The 16,291-nt window shown below is 40.5% G+C and overlaps 2 protein-coding genes across 3 annotated transcripts; both read left to right on the top strand.

The window, feature by feature from the left end:
- Window positions 1-184: 184 nt before the first annotated feature.
- On the top strand, window positions 185-11,271 carry LOC107756788 (putative ATP-dependent RNA helicase an3). The gene is made up of 20 exons (XM_016574056.1): window positions 185-226; window positions 682-741; window positions 1,121-1,213; window positions 1,302-1,373; window positions 2,027-2,110; window positions 2,700-2,876; window positions 2,954-3,089; window positions 3,806-3,919; window positions 4,023-4,122; window positions 4,222-4,357; window positions 5,800-5,897; window positions 6,000-6,101; window positions 6,191-6,351; window positions 6,451-6,595; window positions 6,692-6,836; window positions 7,547-7,728; window positions 7,809-7,926; window positions 8,011-8,164; window positions 8,247-8,371; window positions 8,593-11,271. The coding sequence occupies exons 6-20, from the start codon at window positions 2,864-2,866 to the stop codon at window positions 8,682-8,684; spliced, it is 1,821 nt and encodes a 606-aa protein (XP_016429542.1). The 5' UTR covers window positions 185-226; window positions 682-741; window positions 1,121-1,213; window positions 1,302-1,373; window positions 2,027-2,110; window positions 2,700-2,863; the 3' UTR covers window positions 8,685-11,271.
- A 769-nt stretch (window positions 11,272-12,040) lies between these two features.
- LOC107756787 (nyctalopin-like) lies at window positions 12,041-16,291 on the top strand. Of its 2 annotated transcripts, none has more exons than XM_016574055.1 (3): window positions 12,041-12,444; window positions 12,631-12,668; window positions 13,965-16,291. In XM_016574055.1, exons 2-3 carry the CDS (start codon window positions 12,647-12,649, stop codon window positions 15,347-15,349), a joined length of 1,407 nt encoding a protein of 468 aa, XP_016429541.1. In that variant the 5' UTR covers window positions 12,041-12,444; window positions 12,631-12,646; the 3' UTR covers window positions 15,350-16,291. The 2 variants fall into 2 exon arrangements, with proteins under 2 accessions (XP_016429541.1, XP_016429540.1); XM_016574054.1 differs by having other exon boundaries at window positions 12,593-12,668.

Here is a 16,291-nt window from a genome sequence, read left to right as displayed (position 1 = left end):
TATTTAAAAATCAACAAACAACAAATAAAATGACTTTTTGTTTGCATAATCTGTGAAACAGTAACATTACCAATGATGATCGGATTTTAAATGACAACTTGACTGACAACAGTGTAATAGCATGCAATGCAAGTTAAAAAAAAAAAAAAAAAAACCCTGAATGTTTATTTTCTTTTAGGGCGTTACATTCCTCCTCACTTGAGAAACAAAGACGCATCAAAAAATGGTATGTTATGATGCTGGTTTACTTTACAAACGGTGGATTGTTTCATAAGATAAGAAATTTGCAGATGCATGCAAATTTGGCAAATATTTACAATTTGCATTGAGTTTTAGCCTTTTGAGTTGCTGTACATTTTATTGGATATCTTTAGAGATTTTCTTGAATGTGTACAATTCAAAATAACTGTCATGTGAAAATACTTGACAGACAAAAACATTTCACTGTGTTTCAGTGCTTGTTAGTATCACTACAAAACCTGCACTATTGCGACTATTCAAAAAAAAAAAAGCAAAAGTTCTTTGAGTCTTTTTTATTTCAATAAATCATTTCCCATTTCTATTGACATGAGCCACTCCATTTCATCACTTATGAATGATCTCTAGATCTATCTTAAAATCAATGCTTTATGATCAATTGTTGAGTTTTTTTCTGCACTTTGACTTCATGTTTTTTCACAGCAGGAAATGCTTATTCCTCTGGCAGACAGAGCGGTTATTCAGTGGCACCAGTACAGAGCTGTAAGTCTTGGTCAGGTTCTTCTGAAGGTGCTTTGCTTCCAAGATGCATGAAAATTTAATTCCATGCCTTCAGAGCCAGTACTTTGGGGCCAGACATTTAAAGTCAGTTCTCAGAGTGTTGAGTGAACCTCACACTTTATGAAACTGAAGGAGACATTTCTGAGTCCACAAAGCTTTAGTGGCTCTGTCTGACTGCTCCCTGTGATTATCCGGCAGCTGTGGTTGCTTGCATTTCTCTCCTTTCTTCTCTTTTCTAATTGACTCTCTAAATGTGAACAAATAGGAAAGAGGCTTGTATGCAATAGCGTGCGCGCACACACTCCTTTGAATGCTTTTAAGTATTTTGCCATCTTCTGACAATGTGAAACTGTCCGTCAAGTTTCTCCCAAACAGTATCCTCAGAGTTGGCACCCTGAGGGAAACCAAAGACACAGGCATAACTATCCAACTGGATGGAATGACTTTAGGACCGGTAACTATTCAAAACGACCTGCTTTGCTCTTACACTACTCCGTTTGGAAGGAAGGGTTGTCTTTTAAGTGCCCTATGCCTCTGCTTAGGTTTCCAGAAATATCCATCCCAGGAGCTCTCGTTTTATCACACCTGCACTAGTGGCTGGCCAGACCGATGTGGTATATCTTTATGCATGTGATTTCTGCATCATCCCTCTGTTCTGCTGTCTGCCCTCTGTGACGTCACTGCATTTTAACTAGACCCTGAAGTTTGTGGACGTTGCTCCTGACATGTTCTAATGCTACACGTCAATAGCATGCTTAATCGTGTGGGTGTTCTTTTTAAATACTAAGTGATGCACATGTTAACATCTCTAACTACACCACAACATAATTTGTTCACTCCAATTAGCCCAAGATCGACTGATCTGAGCTTTAACGTTTCACTGCTGCCACGTCAATTGTTTGGTTTCATACTTCCCAAGAGACACAGTGTCCAAATCTGATGCTTTTTTTTCCCTCAAGTTCACGTTTGTTGCAAGACTATGTAGGTGAATATTGTTTGCTGTTTACTTTGAGTTCTTTTGCCAAATGGTATTTTTGACAGTATGCCTTGACTTTCTGATTAGCAAGTAGGTCAGCAGTGATTGTGCTCTTTTCAATTAAGTTTGGAAAGCTGATGTTTGGTTGTGTGGTTTAACCACATCTGAGGAAGTCTGATATGCAAGTTATTTGTGTTTTTGGCCTGTTTTTGTATGCTGGAGTAATGAAGCGTGGGTATGCATATGCATGAGTGCAGTCCTGGCTAATTTCTCTGTGTGTGTCACTTGCAGCCTCTACTGTGCGTACTGACTGCAGCGTAGCCACTGACGGAAGCGAGGATGTAGCCAGTGTTATCAGCTGGGCTGATCGCTGTGGTAAATTTGAGCATCAAACCGTGGCATGGTTTGGCCTGCTTTTGGCTGTTTTCGGACAGAAAATGATCACGCATTTATGTGGTGATTCCTCTGTATAGGCTCCAGTGCTTGTAAGATTTTTTTTTGTGTGTGTGTGTGTGTGATCACAACCTCAATTGATAAAGTACATTGCTCTATAATTTTTGGAGTGTGTGTGCTCTTTGTTCCTTAAACTGGATTTTTCTCAGAAAGGAATAGTTGGGTGAGTCACTGGGATGACCGAACAGGTTGTTTTTGTTTCATATGGTTTTGTAAGCTCTAGGAGTGCCAGTTTTGCCCAACGAATGCCCATTGTTCTTTCTGTGTTCTTGATCTGCGTTTTTTTTTTTTTTTTTTTTTAAAGCAGTGCCATGAACCTGTTTGTCTGGTTCACTCAACTTACTTGAATTGTTCTATTTGTTGCCGTAGGAGCAAATTGCTTACTGGCTTTTTCACATCTGCCACTCACTCAACCATCACTGATACCAGTCTTGGCTTTGAGCTAAGTTATAAATTAGAGCCATTCACTCAGTATCCTCACATTCTCTACCTGTCTGTCCCTTTTTGAAAGATTCTCCAGGATGGGACGGCAGTCGTAGCAATGGTTTTGTCAATGGGTACCATGATGGTCGTGTGAATGGGACTGCAAACTTTGGCCGTGGACCTCCTCGTAATGACAGAGGTGGACGTGGTGGCTTTCGTGGAAGCAGGAGCGGTGGTCCCTTCAACCAGCCAATGCATAATGCAGGTGAGAGTTTTAAAATGATAGAGTGATTGTTTTGCAAGATGTACATGTTTTAATCCTCTAACATAATGAAATTGCAGGTTATGTCAGTTATGAGAACAAAGATGGTGGCTGGAACTCTGTGGTGAACAGAGATGCCTACACTAGCTTTGGTGGGCGTTCTGACAGAGGGAAGTCTGCGTTCTTCAATGATAGAGGAGCTTGCTCAAGAGGAAGGTGAGGAAGAGTGCAGTATTGTAACAAAGTTGTTTTAGATGCCATTGAAATTTCACCAATTCTCAACACTTGTTTTAATAATACAGCAAAATCTAATACTAGCCTATGTATTGTAAGTAAAAAGTTCTCAACCTCCCAACTGTTTACGTTCACTTAAGACATAAAGGACTGTGTTTGAGGCTACACGTCAAGATGGGCATTTTGACATTTTTTTGTGCTCTGATAGTGTGTGTGACCGGCAGCTTTATGTGCACAGAAACCATCTGCTTAGCATGCAAGTGCAGACTTTCTTTTGACACTGTGCACAAACAGTTTTAAATCACTTGAAATTGCTTAAAAATGGATGCAAATGATAAACTTTGGTCATGGCATGGCACTGCAGTGTCACATGAGCGTAACCACGATTAAGGTAATCATCCAAATTCCTCTGCTGTTTGACAAAAGTTCTGCTGGTATATTGTGTCTGTTTTATCTGCTACCCCTGTCTTTTGGTGCACAAATTGCCACACATTTTATGAATGTAAATGATGCCTCAGATTGTGTCGTTTGTTGAGGTGATATGCACTACTATTAAATACCTATTACTTTTCTAAACAATAGGGTGATTAACTAAGCCTGTCAATGCAGTGTGCTCAGAAGTAATAGACCATGTAAAAATTAAGTGTTCATGGTGTTGTGCTACAGTGTTTTTATAAAACAAAAATGTTTCTTAACAGGTATGAACGTGGAGGCTTTGGAGGAGGAACAGGAGGAAACAGTCGTTGGGTTGAAGAATCCAGAGATGAAGAGGACTGGTCAAAGCCACTGCCCCCCAACGAGCGTCTGGAACAGTAAGTGGCCCACTGCTAATCGCACTGTGTCCTGTCTCCTGAGTCCATCTGTCTCTGTGGTGAAGCTATTGTTTTCTCCTCTGTCTCCCCCTCCAAACGACAGGGAGCTGTTCTCTGCGAGCAACACTGGGATTAACTTTGAGAAGTATGATGACATTCCTGTGGAGGCCACTGGAACAAACAGTCCAGGGCATATTGAGAGTGTAAGCCTAATAATCATAGTGCCTTGTTGAATCAAGTGCCAAAACAAATAAAGTGGAGGGCTGCTACAGCAGGTGGATGATTTATTTATTTTTTTTTAGTTCCATGATGTGGACATGGGCGAGATCATTATGGGCAACATCACCTTGATCCGCTACACACGGCCTACTCCTGTTCAAAAGTATGCAATCCCCATCATCAAGGCCAAGAGGGACCTGATGGCCTGTGCTCAAACAGGTGGGAGAAAAATGGTCTAAAATTGCATCCCAGTTGAACTATAATGTTCAACTGGAAATGAGTGCGATAATTTTTGGTGCCGCGATATATTGCGACTGAATTTTTTAATAATTAAAAATAATGATTTATATATTTTTTTTTACATAAAAATGAATGTCACCAACATTTTATTAGATCGCGCTGCCTCTGTTATCTCGTCTGCTCTCTGTGGCGGAGGCGGGGTGCAGGCAGCGTCTCCCCATGCGCACACACACACACACACACACACACAGAGCGGACAGCATTCAAGCTGCGTGTCACGTTCGGTTACGACAGTCAAGACGATGAAACTCTCTCCGAGTAAATGAAGTTTAAAACGGTTAAAAGAAAAGGCTCAATAAACTACAGAACAGATTTAATACACTACGCATCAATATCTCTTCTCTTTCTGCTTTGAACTTTTCTACGTGGAGCGCTGCGCACTGTGACTCCGTGTTGCTTCAAGCGCATCATTCTGCGCACGGCATACGCATAAGCGCTTTGTGCCGCTCTGGATTGAGCCTTTCATACTATATTATAATACTTTTGCTCATGATAGGACGGAACAAGAAAGGCTATTAATAAATTTATGTATAGCACAGTAATGGAGGCAGCAACATATGATAGATATGACTCCTATCTATCATATGTTCTGTCTCATTATGTATTTTAAGTTTATAGTATATAGTATTTATATATAAATATATTTACTTGTTTTTCATGAATGTATTTTACTACAATACAAAGAGCAATGTATAACATTTTACCAGATTTAGTCCTACACTTATTCACTTTTATAGCTTTAGCTGGACTTACCTGAAACTGCAAAGACCGCTGAAGCAGCATTATGTGTTGTGGGTCATTTACATAAACATCGACCCGCTGATTAAGTGAATGCTTTTTCTTTTGGTTGACTTGAGTAAAATGAGTAGTTGTGTGAGCTCAAGTGCCATGCCATTGAATAATTTAATGTTTTTCAAGAGTTCAATGATAGATCCTTGAACACAGAGTCCAAAATGTAAAAAAAAAAGTCAAATGCCGTTACTCAACAGTGACTTTATTAGGAAAATAAATGGTATCATTCTTAAATAGTAAGAATGATAAACTGATGTTTTTTGTAGACATTTGTATTGCTTTGATTTGAATCACTCACATCTGTCAACTTGCAAATCTTCTAGAACCTTTACCTGGCTTAGAACAGTTTCTATCTAGGATTGTGACCCCTTTACATGTGAGTTAGATGACCACTTCCTATCTCAGTAGGCAGGGCATGGTCCATATAAACCGCAATGTTGACCAGGTTGAATGTGCAAACTCTGGCTTTGGCTGTCCCATGTGGATGAAACTGCAGTGTGCAGCTGTTTGAGCAGTATAGAGTGATTTGAGAGTGTGCTTCATCATGTGTGTATGCTCCATTCTCTCAGGCTCGGGGAAGACTGCAGCCTTCTTACTTCCTGTGCTTAGTCAGATCTACACTGATGGACCTGGAGAGGCACTGCAGGCCACCAAAGCCAGCACCCAGGTTACTATACATCTCTTTATTGGCCTAAAGTTGTGCATTGAGTCCTGTGAGGGAAAGAATTTCTGCTTCTGTCATGAAAAGTATTTTGTTTTCTTTCTCAAGCAGGAGAATGGGAAGTACGTCCGCCGTAAGCAATTTCCCATCTCTCTGGTACTGGCTCCAACCAGAGAACTTGCTCTTCAGATTTATGACGAGGCCAGAAAGGTATATCTTTCTCGTAAACCAGTTACAGGTTAGCAAAGTTGGTCCAATTTAAAGCTCATCTTAACTAATTTTGTTGTCATCTTCTGCAGTTCTCTTACCGCTCCAGAGTGCGCCCGTGTGTGGTGTATGGAGGTGCAGATATAGGCCAGCAGATCCGTGAACTGGAAAGAGGCTGTCACCTCCTAGTGGCCACACCAGGTCGTCTGGTAGACATGATGGAGCGGGGCAAGATTGGCCTAGACTACTGCAAGTAAGTGAAGCGAGTATGATTCTAAGCTAGAATGATTAAGTTTTCTTTGACCTCAAATACATCGTGGTTCAGAAAAATGACTTTATACGTTCTTTGTAGATATCTGGTGTTGGATGAGGCTGACAGAATGCTCGATATGGGTTTTGAACCCCAGATCAGACGTATCGTGGAGCAGGACACCATGCCTCCAAAAGGTGCTCGGCAGACCATGATGTTCAGCGCCACCTTCCCAAAAGAGATCCAGGTAAGCGTATATGAGGCTTACCAGTGAGTCTCATAATGAACTTTAAATACAATTTTTGATTTTAATAAGGAACTCGTTGCTTCCATACTTTTTAAGATTCTGGCCCGTGACTTTCTGGAGGAGTATATCTTCCTGGCTGTGGGCCGAGTGGGCTCCACCTCAGAGAACATCACTCAGAAGGTGGTTTGGGTGGAAGAGAATGACAAGCGCTCCTTCCTCCTTGACCTGCTCAATGCAACAGGTAAAACGTCTTTCCTCGTCTACTGTTTCTCGATGTCATGGGATCCTTGATGGCTTGTTACAGGAATAAAATACTTGGTCAAGTTCAGTGTGATGGAATATGTGGGTGTATAGATTTTATTGTTGTAGCACTAGTTTTTAAAAATAATACTGCAAATAGTGGTATGGGAAGAGTCAGAAGATGTGGAATTATTACCATTTATTTTTGAATAACTCCTTTTCTTTGCAAATATAAATAAAAATACTTTAACAAAAATATCTTAAATCTGAGTGTTTTTAAAGTTATTTTTAAATGTGATACTAAAGAGATATTGCTGTTGTGCTAGTAAACATGTAGAAACAGTGACTGACTTCTTGGTGAAGCTCTCATGTTTATCCATAGCAACACAGCACGGAGTGCTTTTAGATAAGTCTCATCGGTCAGTGTTACCATGCCAACATTATCTAAGCAAAGACTGTAGCAGAAGGCTACTGTTAAATAGCTTAAAGGGAAGGAATGAAGTCATGTCGTGGGACATTTTAATGGCAGTGTGCTCTACAGTTTCATCCTTATGTGCTAATGGAAATCATGTCAAAACCTGACTACAGTAAAGAAGCAAGCTGTGGCTAATATTGCATTCAATGCATATAATTAAGCTTACAAAAGCACAGATGTATTTCTGCATTTGCAAGATGTTTTTATCCAGAGTGACTAGCTTTTCGTCTTTGTAGGCAAGGATTCTCTCACACTGGTGTTTGTGGAGACTAAGAAGGGTGCTGATGCTCTTGAGGACTTTCTCTATCGTGAGGGCTATGCCTGCACCAGTATCCATGGCGACCGCTCTCAGCGCGATCGTGAGGAAGCGCTCCACCAGTTCCGTTCTGGGCGCTGCCCTATCATGGTTGCCACCGCTGTGAGTAGAGTCTGAGCGTTCACTGGAAGCCTGTGGTTTTCCTCCTGATTGCTTAACTGGTTGTGCTTTTGTCTTGATAGGTGGCTGCACGTGGCCTTGACATCTCCAACGTGAAACACGTGATCAATTTTGACTTGCCTAGTGACATTGAGGAGTACGTCCACCGCATCGGTCGCACAGGCCGTGTGGGAAACCTTGGTGAGTTTTACTATCGTTTTCGGAAATACCTTGAATTTCTCGTTTTTGCCAGAACATCTGTTTGAATTATTGATTTATCTTCAGGACTGGCCACATCCTTCTACAATGATAAGAACAGCAACATCACAAAAGATCTGCTGGACATCTTGGTGGAGGCCAAACAGGAGGTGCCTTCCTGGCTTGAAAACCTAGCCTACGAGCACCAGCACAAGAGCACCAACCGCGGACGCCCCAAGAGGTACGGAAGCATCCAAGCTCTTCAAATCTCCCCAATGGGTTTGTGCATTTTCCAGATTCATGATGTTACTTTTCTTCTGCAGGTTCTCTGGTGGCTTTGGGGCCAGGGATTACCGGCAGATGGCTGGGGGCGGCAATGTTTTCGCCAACCGTGGTGCTCGCAACACTGGTGGCCATGGAGGGAGCAGAGGTTTTGGAGGCAATAAGGGTTAGTTTCACTTCAAACCACATCTTATGATTTGATATACGATATGTGTATATATATGTGTGTGTGTGTGTGTATGAATGTGTGTATAAATGTTAACATATAACCTTGATTAATAAACTAACAATAAACAATATTTATTACAGTATTCATTAGTGTTTAATTTTATTGTAAAAGTCGGTGGAAATTGTTGAAAGCAGTCCTGAATTTATTGTCCATTTTAGGTGGCTTTGGGAGTTTCGGTGGTGACAGCTATGGGGGCAACTATGGAAACTATGGAGGAAACTACGCCCAGGTGGACTGGTGGGGCAACTGAATGTACGTTTGCCAAACTAGCTGAACGGAAACCACATGTTATCATAGCCAGACTCTACCCTCTGTGTAGCTTTATGAACTCGGTACATTACACGCTGTGATTCTCTGCCCACATTCTAAAGGGAGCTGCTCTGTGGCAAAACTGGAGCAGAATAACAAGGATGCCCACTTGTGTATTTGATCTATTACAGCACCTAGGTTTCTGACTTTTTCTTTGTTTAAAAAAAAAAAAAAGAGGATCATTTCTATGTGAATGTACTGTGCCTTTTTTAATATAGACAGGAATTTAGTTTTGTTAATTTCATTGAGTGAACTTGGCCAAGAGCAATGTTTTTTTTGTTTTTGTTTTTTTGCTGTAAAGGCATTTGAAAGCTTGTACTTAATCAAACCTTGGCAAATACTGGGATAATGTGACTCAGCGAGTCGCTGTTCCATTTGAACTTCAAATTATCACCAATATCTTGAAGCCAACAATACAAGCCACAAAGTAAAACGCATCAGAGGCGCTTTGCTAGAACCGTTCTGTGAAGCATCTGCGTCACAAGGGACAAATCGGTCTGACTTACTTTTTGTTTTGCTCACTCTATCCTGCAGAGACACCTCTTTAGGGATATGGTTGTCTTGAAAAGGCCATTCCAGTTGTGATATTCATGACGAAATATTGGAAACACTCAGTGTTTGAAAATTCAAAATGCTGGAACTTCTTACTCCATTTGTTTTAATTGACTTGACAGTGTTACGGCAGCTAGCAAGAACCACATGCTAGCCACTCTAAGTGGGCAGCATTTTTTGTTAACTACTACTTTTCTTCCTCTAAACAACATTTTAGAGAAGCAGATGCCATTTATTGAAAAACTCCAAGGTTTTTTGATAAAATGTTTCTTTACAAATGTCAGCAAAACAAAAAATGCCTGCCATCCTGAAAGCGAAGTTCAAATGGCTACAAACGGACCACAGAACCAAAGCGGCCGTGCCTTTGCAACATGACCGCTTTGGTCACATACGCATGCTAGTGTTTTGTTTTTTGGTCAAGGAGAGAAGACGAATGAACTGTTGCAGGCTTTCTTTCAATACAAACGTCCTCTCTTTTCAAGCTGCGCAGCAGGCATGGCTCCCTTTTTCATAGGTAGAGGCAGCGTGAGAGTTCATTTTGAGGCACTGGCGGATCCAAACCGGCGTTGGGCCTGACGTGAGTGCAGTTAGACAGCCCACCATTTTAGCTTGTGTACGGAGTCCCGCTGTTTTGCGCGAGGCCGGACACCAGGAATACGAATGCTGTCAGCTCCTGAAATTCATCAGGTTAGATGTGAACTAAACCACTGGCCGAGGAGCCAGTTTACTGCTTCTTTTCTTGAAAAAAGACAGAAGCGCTCGAGTGGAGGAGAAATAAGGCATTTATCGCAAGTGCAATAGATTTTCTTCTCAAGTGAGTTGTGCCTTGACTTTCTTAGTTTTTTGTGTTTTTTTTTTTTAAATGATGAATTCAAGCAGATGCACTGACAGTATTAAGAACTTCAAGTTGAATGGTGCTACTTTAGTTAGGTCTAGGCCCGTGTACGTTGTGCCCATCAAGTTTTACAAAGTTCTTTTATTGCACATTTCGAGTTTTATATATACGTGTCTTGAGTGCATGTCCTCAAGCTTCCAAATATTGTGTCAGGAGACCGGAGATACGCAGCTTGTTTACAAAAAGGGAAGGGTTCTCACTATTTACCAGGATTTATTTGGGACCAGGGCGATCAGCAGTGGGGAATTTAGCTGTTTGCACACAGATTTCTAGATTCTACTTTTGCTGCTAGTTTTGTGTAATTTATTAAACATTTTTTGAGAAATATTTATTTTTATAAGCCTCAAAGTGATTCTTTGAAAGTTTCAAGTAACTTGACCAAAAGACAATACCTGAACACTGGCACTTGAATGTTGAATGTCACCTGTATGCGTGGAAAATTTCTGTATTTCGGGGTAGCGTGAGCTTTTTAATGTTTCAGACGTAATGGACTTGGTCAGTTTCCACAGCTGTTAACGGCCTAATGGCAACACGTCGCTATGGAATTACCAATTGGCTCTCAAAATTGTTAACGGACGGGGGGCTCGGGGGGATGGGAACATGCCAAGGTTTGGATTCAAAAGTCATTTAAAAAAAAAAAAAAGTTGAAGAAAACAAAACTGAAGTATCAGTGCAAAAAGTGTCCAGATTCTCCAAATGTGTGCTTTTTTCTGTCCTACAGATTGGCATTTGTTCTGTTGAAGTTTTGTTTCTGTCAATGTCTGGCACATGGCAACCTTGAACATGTGGTTGATCTCTATTGTATTTACATATACAGCGACTCTGGTATTAGTCCACTCAGGAGAAGCTGCAAGTATCCACGCTAGCAATAAGTCTTAAAGTGTATTGGAAACACTGAAATCACATCCCCTGCCCTCATCCAGATGGAAATAAGAGAATAGTTGGCTTCCTGAGAGGACACCAGAGCTCCTTAGATTTAGTATTTGCTTTATGTCGTAGCTTCTAGGCTCTGCACTGCATGAGATGACTCAGCTGTGCATTTATTGTATGATTTTACCAAAATAAAAGTTTCTGATGCAAATTCCTTACAATCAAGCATGATTTCTTAAGCGTTTCATGTAGCAGAAATTCGGTCAAGCATTTGTAACTGCTGCTCCTCATGTGATCTAAACTCAGTGGAGTTGTTTGACGTTTAGTTGATGCCAGTTTGTTTACAAAATAGAAACTCTTTCTTTACTTAGTGTCCCTTGTCTTATTTCCTCTGCTTACAGTGGGCTTTACAGTGATGCTGCATTTGCTGGTACTTGGGGATTCAAGTGTTAATCACCTCGTGTTTTTTTTTTTTTGCTCGCCCCAGATCATTTAGTAGTAAAGGACTAGACTGACTGAAAATATGTATAAAAATATACATATTGATGAATTGCCATTTGTATAAAACAATGTAAGATTACTCAAATTATTAAATGAAGCATTCTTCCTAAAATGGCAGGTGGTAGTTGTGTCAGATGCTTCAGGGTGAACTGTGCCAGTAGCTCAACTCATGGTGTCAAACTTCACATTAAAATGAAATAAAATTAAACGCCCCAAAACACCAGTTGTTTCACGGTTAAATATTCTGAATCTGACATGTGGCGTTTTATTAATATCTTTAAGAAAATTGTAATAATATACAGCAAAATAAGACTTTGGGACTGGACAGTGATTTTATTTTTGTGCTGTATATACACACATTTTTGATAAATCCTTACGTTTACCAATAATTCATCTTAAACATGACACTGCTGAAGCCAGATGAGTCCTATTTAAAAAAATGAAAAATTCTGTTATTTTTTCAATGTGACCCCATTGTCTCCTAATATGAAATCCAGGTGGTAGAAGGGTCTCCAATGAAAGGTGTTAACATACTTGCAGATGTTTCCTGAAACGTTTACATTATGGTACAGTATCTCATGACCACCGGTTTATATAAGGAGATTGCAGCCTGTAATCTGTATGAACTATTGAGGCCCAGCGGGTCATTTCTACTCTTTGATTTCAGAGTACTGCTTTAAACACTTATAATCCCAGGATTTTTCTGCCATTAAGTGATGGCTTTCTGAAGGGGAGTGCTGATGATAGTGGATGTGTGCACATACAAACATTCATATTTTCTCTTGGAGCATAGCAGTACAGACATAGTCATGGTGGGCAAACTTATGGATGAACTTTTATTAGTTGTCTGTGCAGGAGAACCTTTACTGAACATGCTTGACAGGTAAGTAGTTTGGGGCCAGTGCTGACATTTTGTAATCATTTAACACTTTGGGATTTTTTTTATTTAATTTTATCGAATAAAATGTTCTGTCCTCTCTTGTTAATTGTATGTTCAATAACAAGATATCCTAATTGTTGTTTTGTTTTAGTGGAAATGCTTAAGTTAATTTATCTTAAAAATCCACAGTTGAGAGGAACCAGTGATGCGTTTCATCGTTATTGCTGGTAAGTCTATGATTTTTTGCTGTTTTCTGTTCCTTGCTATTGTCAGTGTTGTATTTCTTCAATGATATGAGCAGGTGTAATTAAACTACTGTGCTAAAAACAATCTATTCAATTCAACTGATCTCAGTGTTTTTGAGAACATTACATTAAAGCGTGGTTACAGTATGTTCCTGAAATGCAGTATCTCTACTGATGGAAATTTAAGGGAACAAAGAAGACCTGGTGTGTTTGTGTAATCTCTAATCTGTCTTTTCTTAAAGGGGTCATATGATGCTATTTCAAAAAATGTACAGTATTTGAAAAATAATGTGTTTTCTGAACATTAAAGCATGTCAACATATTCTGTTACACCAAATACACAAAGTAATGATCTTTAAAATAGCATCATATGACCCCTTTAATCACCCTATTTTCAGTGTGTGGAGCAGATGCAGGACAGAGGGAGGCCACACACATTAAATTATTCCTCCAGTGTCTGCTTGTGCTCTGTAATCTTCCCATAACTGCTGGGAGAACGAGCACGACTCATTTGCAAAGTGATTGCTTATGCTGCATGACTAGCGTTTTGTTTTGGTATAATTAAGAGTCCTGGAAGTTCTATCTGAAAGTTCATTAAAGGATTTTTGTGTCAAATCAATATCATTATTTCTCTGCAATATAGACCATGTAGTTCTAGTATAAACCTGTGGTGTGGGGCATTCAATACAGATTCATCAACATGACTGTTTACAGTTCAGTGAGATGAAAATTCACTCTTAAAATATGAAAATATTGACATTTCCATTTTTTCATATAGTCAAAAATTCTATGTAAAGGCTTCATTCTGTAACCTGACTTTTTCAATATGAAATGGTTTGACTTGTTTTTTTTTTTAACTGGTCAAGTAGGTTTGGTACACCTCTTTCTATGCCATTTATATATAAATAATCTAAAAAGAATGCTTGTCCATTGATTTAACTTTTTGTTATTAGCCTTGACAATGTTAAAAAATAGTATTTTGAAAATACAAAAATTTGAAAAGTACCTCCTAGGCAGCATAAATACTTATTTACATTTAATTATTTTCTTAATATGGTTCATTTAAATCTGTCATTGGTGTTACATTAAACAATGTTTGTGTGAAAGACGGAATGTCAACATTTTTGGAGAATGACCTACATGAAATGTGTGACTAAGGTTTTGTTTGGAAATATTCAAACTAAATATCAATGAACATATTGACAAGATGACAATTTGTCTAGTTGCATATTGTGGTTAAATGGCACACTCTAACCCATCTCTTTCCCTTTTCGCCAGTGTACTTCCTCCTCCGCCCCCCTCATGCCCTGGCCCTGTGGGCCTGCACGCGCTCTTGCCCTCCCAGTTGCACGTGTTCTCAGGAGAAGAGTTGCAGCGTCCTGTGTGACCACGTCAACATGATGGACCTGCCCAAAGAGTTCCCCTGCGAGGCATCCTCCATCAACCTGGACAAGAACAGCATCAAGTTTCTGTCCGAGCGGGCCTTTGGCACCCTGCCTTCACTCAAGACACTCTCACTCAACCACAACAATATCTCCTTCATCACGCCGGGAGCGTTTAAAGGGCTGCCCAACTTGCTGAAGCTCAAGTTGGCCCACAACGAGCACATCCGCTACCTGCACACTCGCTCCTTCACAGCAATCAAACGCTTGGTGCGCCTGGACCTCTCTGACTGCAACCTGTTCAACATGCCAGACCGCATCTTCCTGGAGCAAATCTTCCTGAAGGAACTGCTGTGTTTCCAAAACAACTTTCGACGTGTTCCCGGGGCCCTTAGGGGGATGGAAAACCTCACACACGTTTACTTGGAGCGCAACAAGATTGAAGCGGTGGCCTACAACTCTTTGTTGGGCCTAACCAACCTCAAGTACCTCAACTTACAGGAGAATCGCATAAATGTGATACATGATGAGGCCTTCAAAGATCTAGTGCGTCTGGAGAACTTCTACCTGAACGATAATCTGTTGGTCGACTTGCCCCAGCAGGCTTTCAAGGGCCTAAGCAACTTAAAAATGCTGAATCTGGGTGGGAACGTGTTGACCAATGTGTCCAAAACATGGTTCAGTGACCTGGTGGAGCTGGAGGTGCTGTACCTGGATCGAAACCGGCTGTCCTATATCGAGGAGGGCGCCTTTGAGAACTTGACGAGCCTCATCACGCTGCACCTCAACAGCAACAATCTGACGTCTCTGCCCTTCTCTGTCTTCCAGCCCATCTATTTCATCGGCCACCTGTATCTCTTTCGAAACCCCTGGGAGTGCACCTGCGACCTGGAGTGGTTGAGGGAGTGGATGGAGAGTTATAAGTTGGTGAGGGACGTTCCATGTGCATCTCCATCCTCAGTGGCTGGCTTGGACCTGAGTGAAGTTGTCTACGCCCACCTGAACGCCACCTGTCTGGATCCCCCAGAGCTCAACCTGACCACATCTCCTCCTGAGTATTCCACCGTGGAGAACAAGTTCAATAGCCTAATTTCCAAGCTTCTACAGCAGGAACTGAGGGAGGAGATGGTCAACGTCACGGATGGTCTGAGGAACGGCACCCAGCAGGACCTCGCTGAGAGTCGGGTTTCTTCTGGACATGGACTGTTTGGTGCTCTTCCGACTGTGTCTCTTCTTGTGATTCTTTTTCAAGTCCAGCTTGACTGCATTAATGCCTCTTGACAGTCTGGTGAATACCAGAATGGATTGAAGTGCATCCAAGAGTGGAAGTAATTTTCCATCATGGGAAATGTTTGGATTTAAGACCGTGATGAAATGTTTGATCTATCTTGCCATGGGCGGTGGTTTTTCTCATGTTGAATATGAAATTCTGGCGGATATAATGGAGTTGGAGATGATCATCTCTTTAAATGAATGGAAACTGGCCTTGAAGGGAAAGGAGCATGTTTTAAGCAAATAAGACTAAAGGACTTTTGTTTTGCCAGTGCAAAGGATTGATTAAAGTGTAACTGAGGGCCATTTTGTGAGAACTGCAACTAGTGGCACGAAGGTTTTTGTCATTATTTTTTATCTAGATTTGATTTAAAACATCTTAACGCGTCTATAGTATGAATACATTGTACATATTCTGTTGCATAACTTAGTAACATTTGTTGTGTAGGAGATTTATCTGATAAAACTTCTCGCTATCATTTCACCAGATGGCATAACACGCTGTCCTCTTTGTTTGGATCATTGAACAGGGTAAGGTTCCAGTTCTGGAAAATGCATTAGTCCTCCTATTCTGTAAAGCTTAAGTGCACTCGGTAACATAAGCTGCTTCATATTGTAACCAAATGGATTGGCTTTATCACGGTGTTTCACTGTTATAATCATATATCTTCACTATACAGAGCACAACGTGCACAGAAGGATGTTGTCATATTCTGACATGAGCTTCTGAGCTACTAAATATAAAATATTTGAAGAAGAGACCTAGTAATTGTGCTTTAATACTGATTTTTGTTCACTTGTGATTGAGATACTTTGAATAAACAAAAATCATTGCATCAATAGTAAAATGACTCCCAGGTGCAAATTTTTGAAAGTGTGCTGTTGAATCACTGATGAATGTTAAACATTACAGTGGAAGTCTGGTAGTACTATGGCCTTTCACACTGAACA

This window comes from Sinocyclocheilus rhinocerous, unplaced genomic scaffold (assembly GCF_001515625.1).
Source record: "Sinocyclocheilus rhinocerous isolate Xijiao unplaced genomic scaffold, SAMN03320098_v1.1 scaffold382, whole genome shotgun sequence".
NCBI classification, from domain to species: domain Eukaryota; kingdom Metazoa; phylum Chordata; class Actinopteri; order Cypriniformes; family Cyprinidae; genus Sinocyclocheilus; species Sinocyclocheilus rhinocerous.
This window is presented reverse-complemented; position numbering and strand designations above follow the sequence as displayed.

Excerpts from the sequence above, each read along its gene's own strand:
- LOC107756787 (XM_016574055.1), top strand. The coding sequence starts at position 12,647 with ATGCGTTTCATCGTTATTGCTG. Across the intron at positions 12,669-13,964 it reads GCGTTTCATCGTTATTGCTG|TGTACTTCCTCCTCCGCCCC; the intron begins GTAAGTCTATGA and ends CCTTTTCGCCAG.
- LOC107756788 (XM_016574056.1), top strand. Across the intron at positions 3,920-4,022 it reads CCCAACGAGCGTCTGGAACA|GGAGCTGTTCTCTGCGAGCA; the intron begins GTAAGTGGCCCA and ends TCCAAACGACAG. Across the intron at positions 6,596-6,691 it reads CCTTCCCAAAAGAGATCCAG|ATTCTGGCCCGTGACTTTCT; the intron begins GTAAGCGTATAT and ends ATACTTTTTAAG.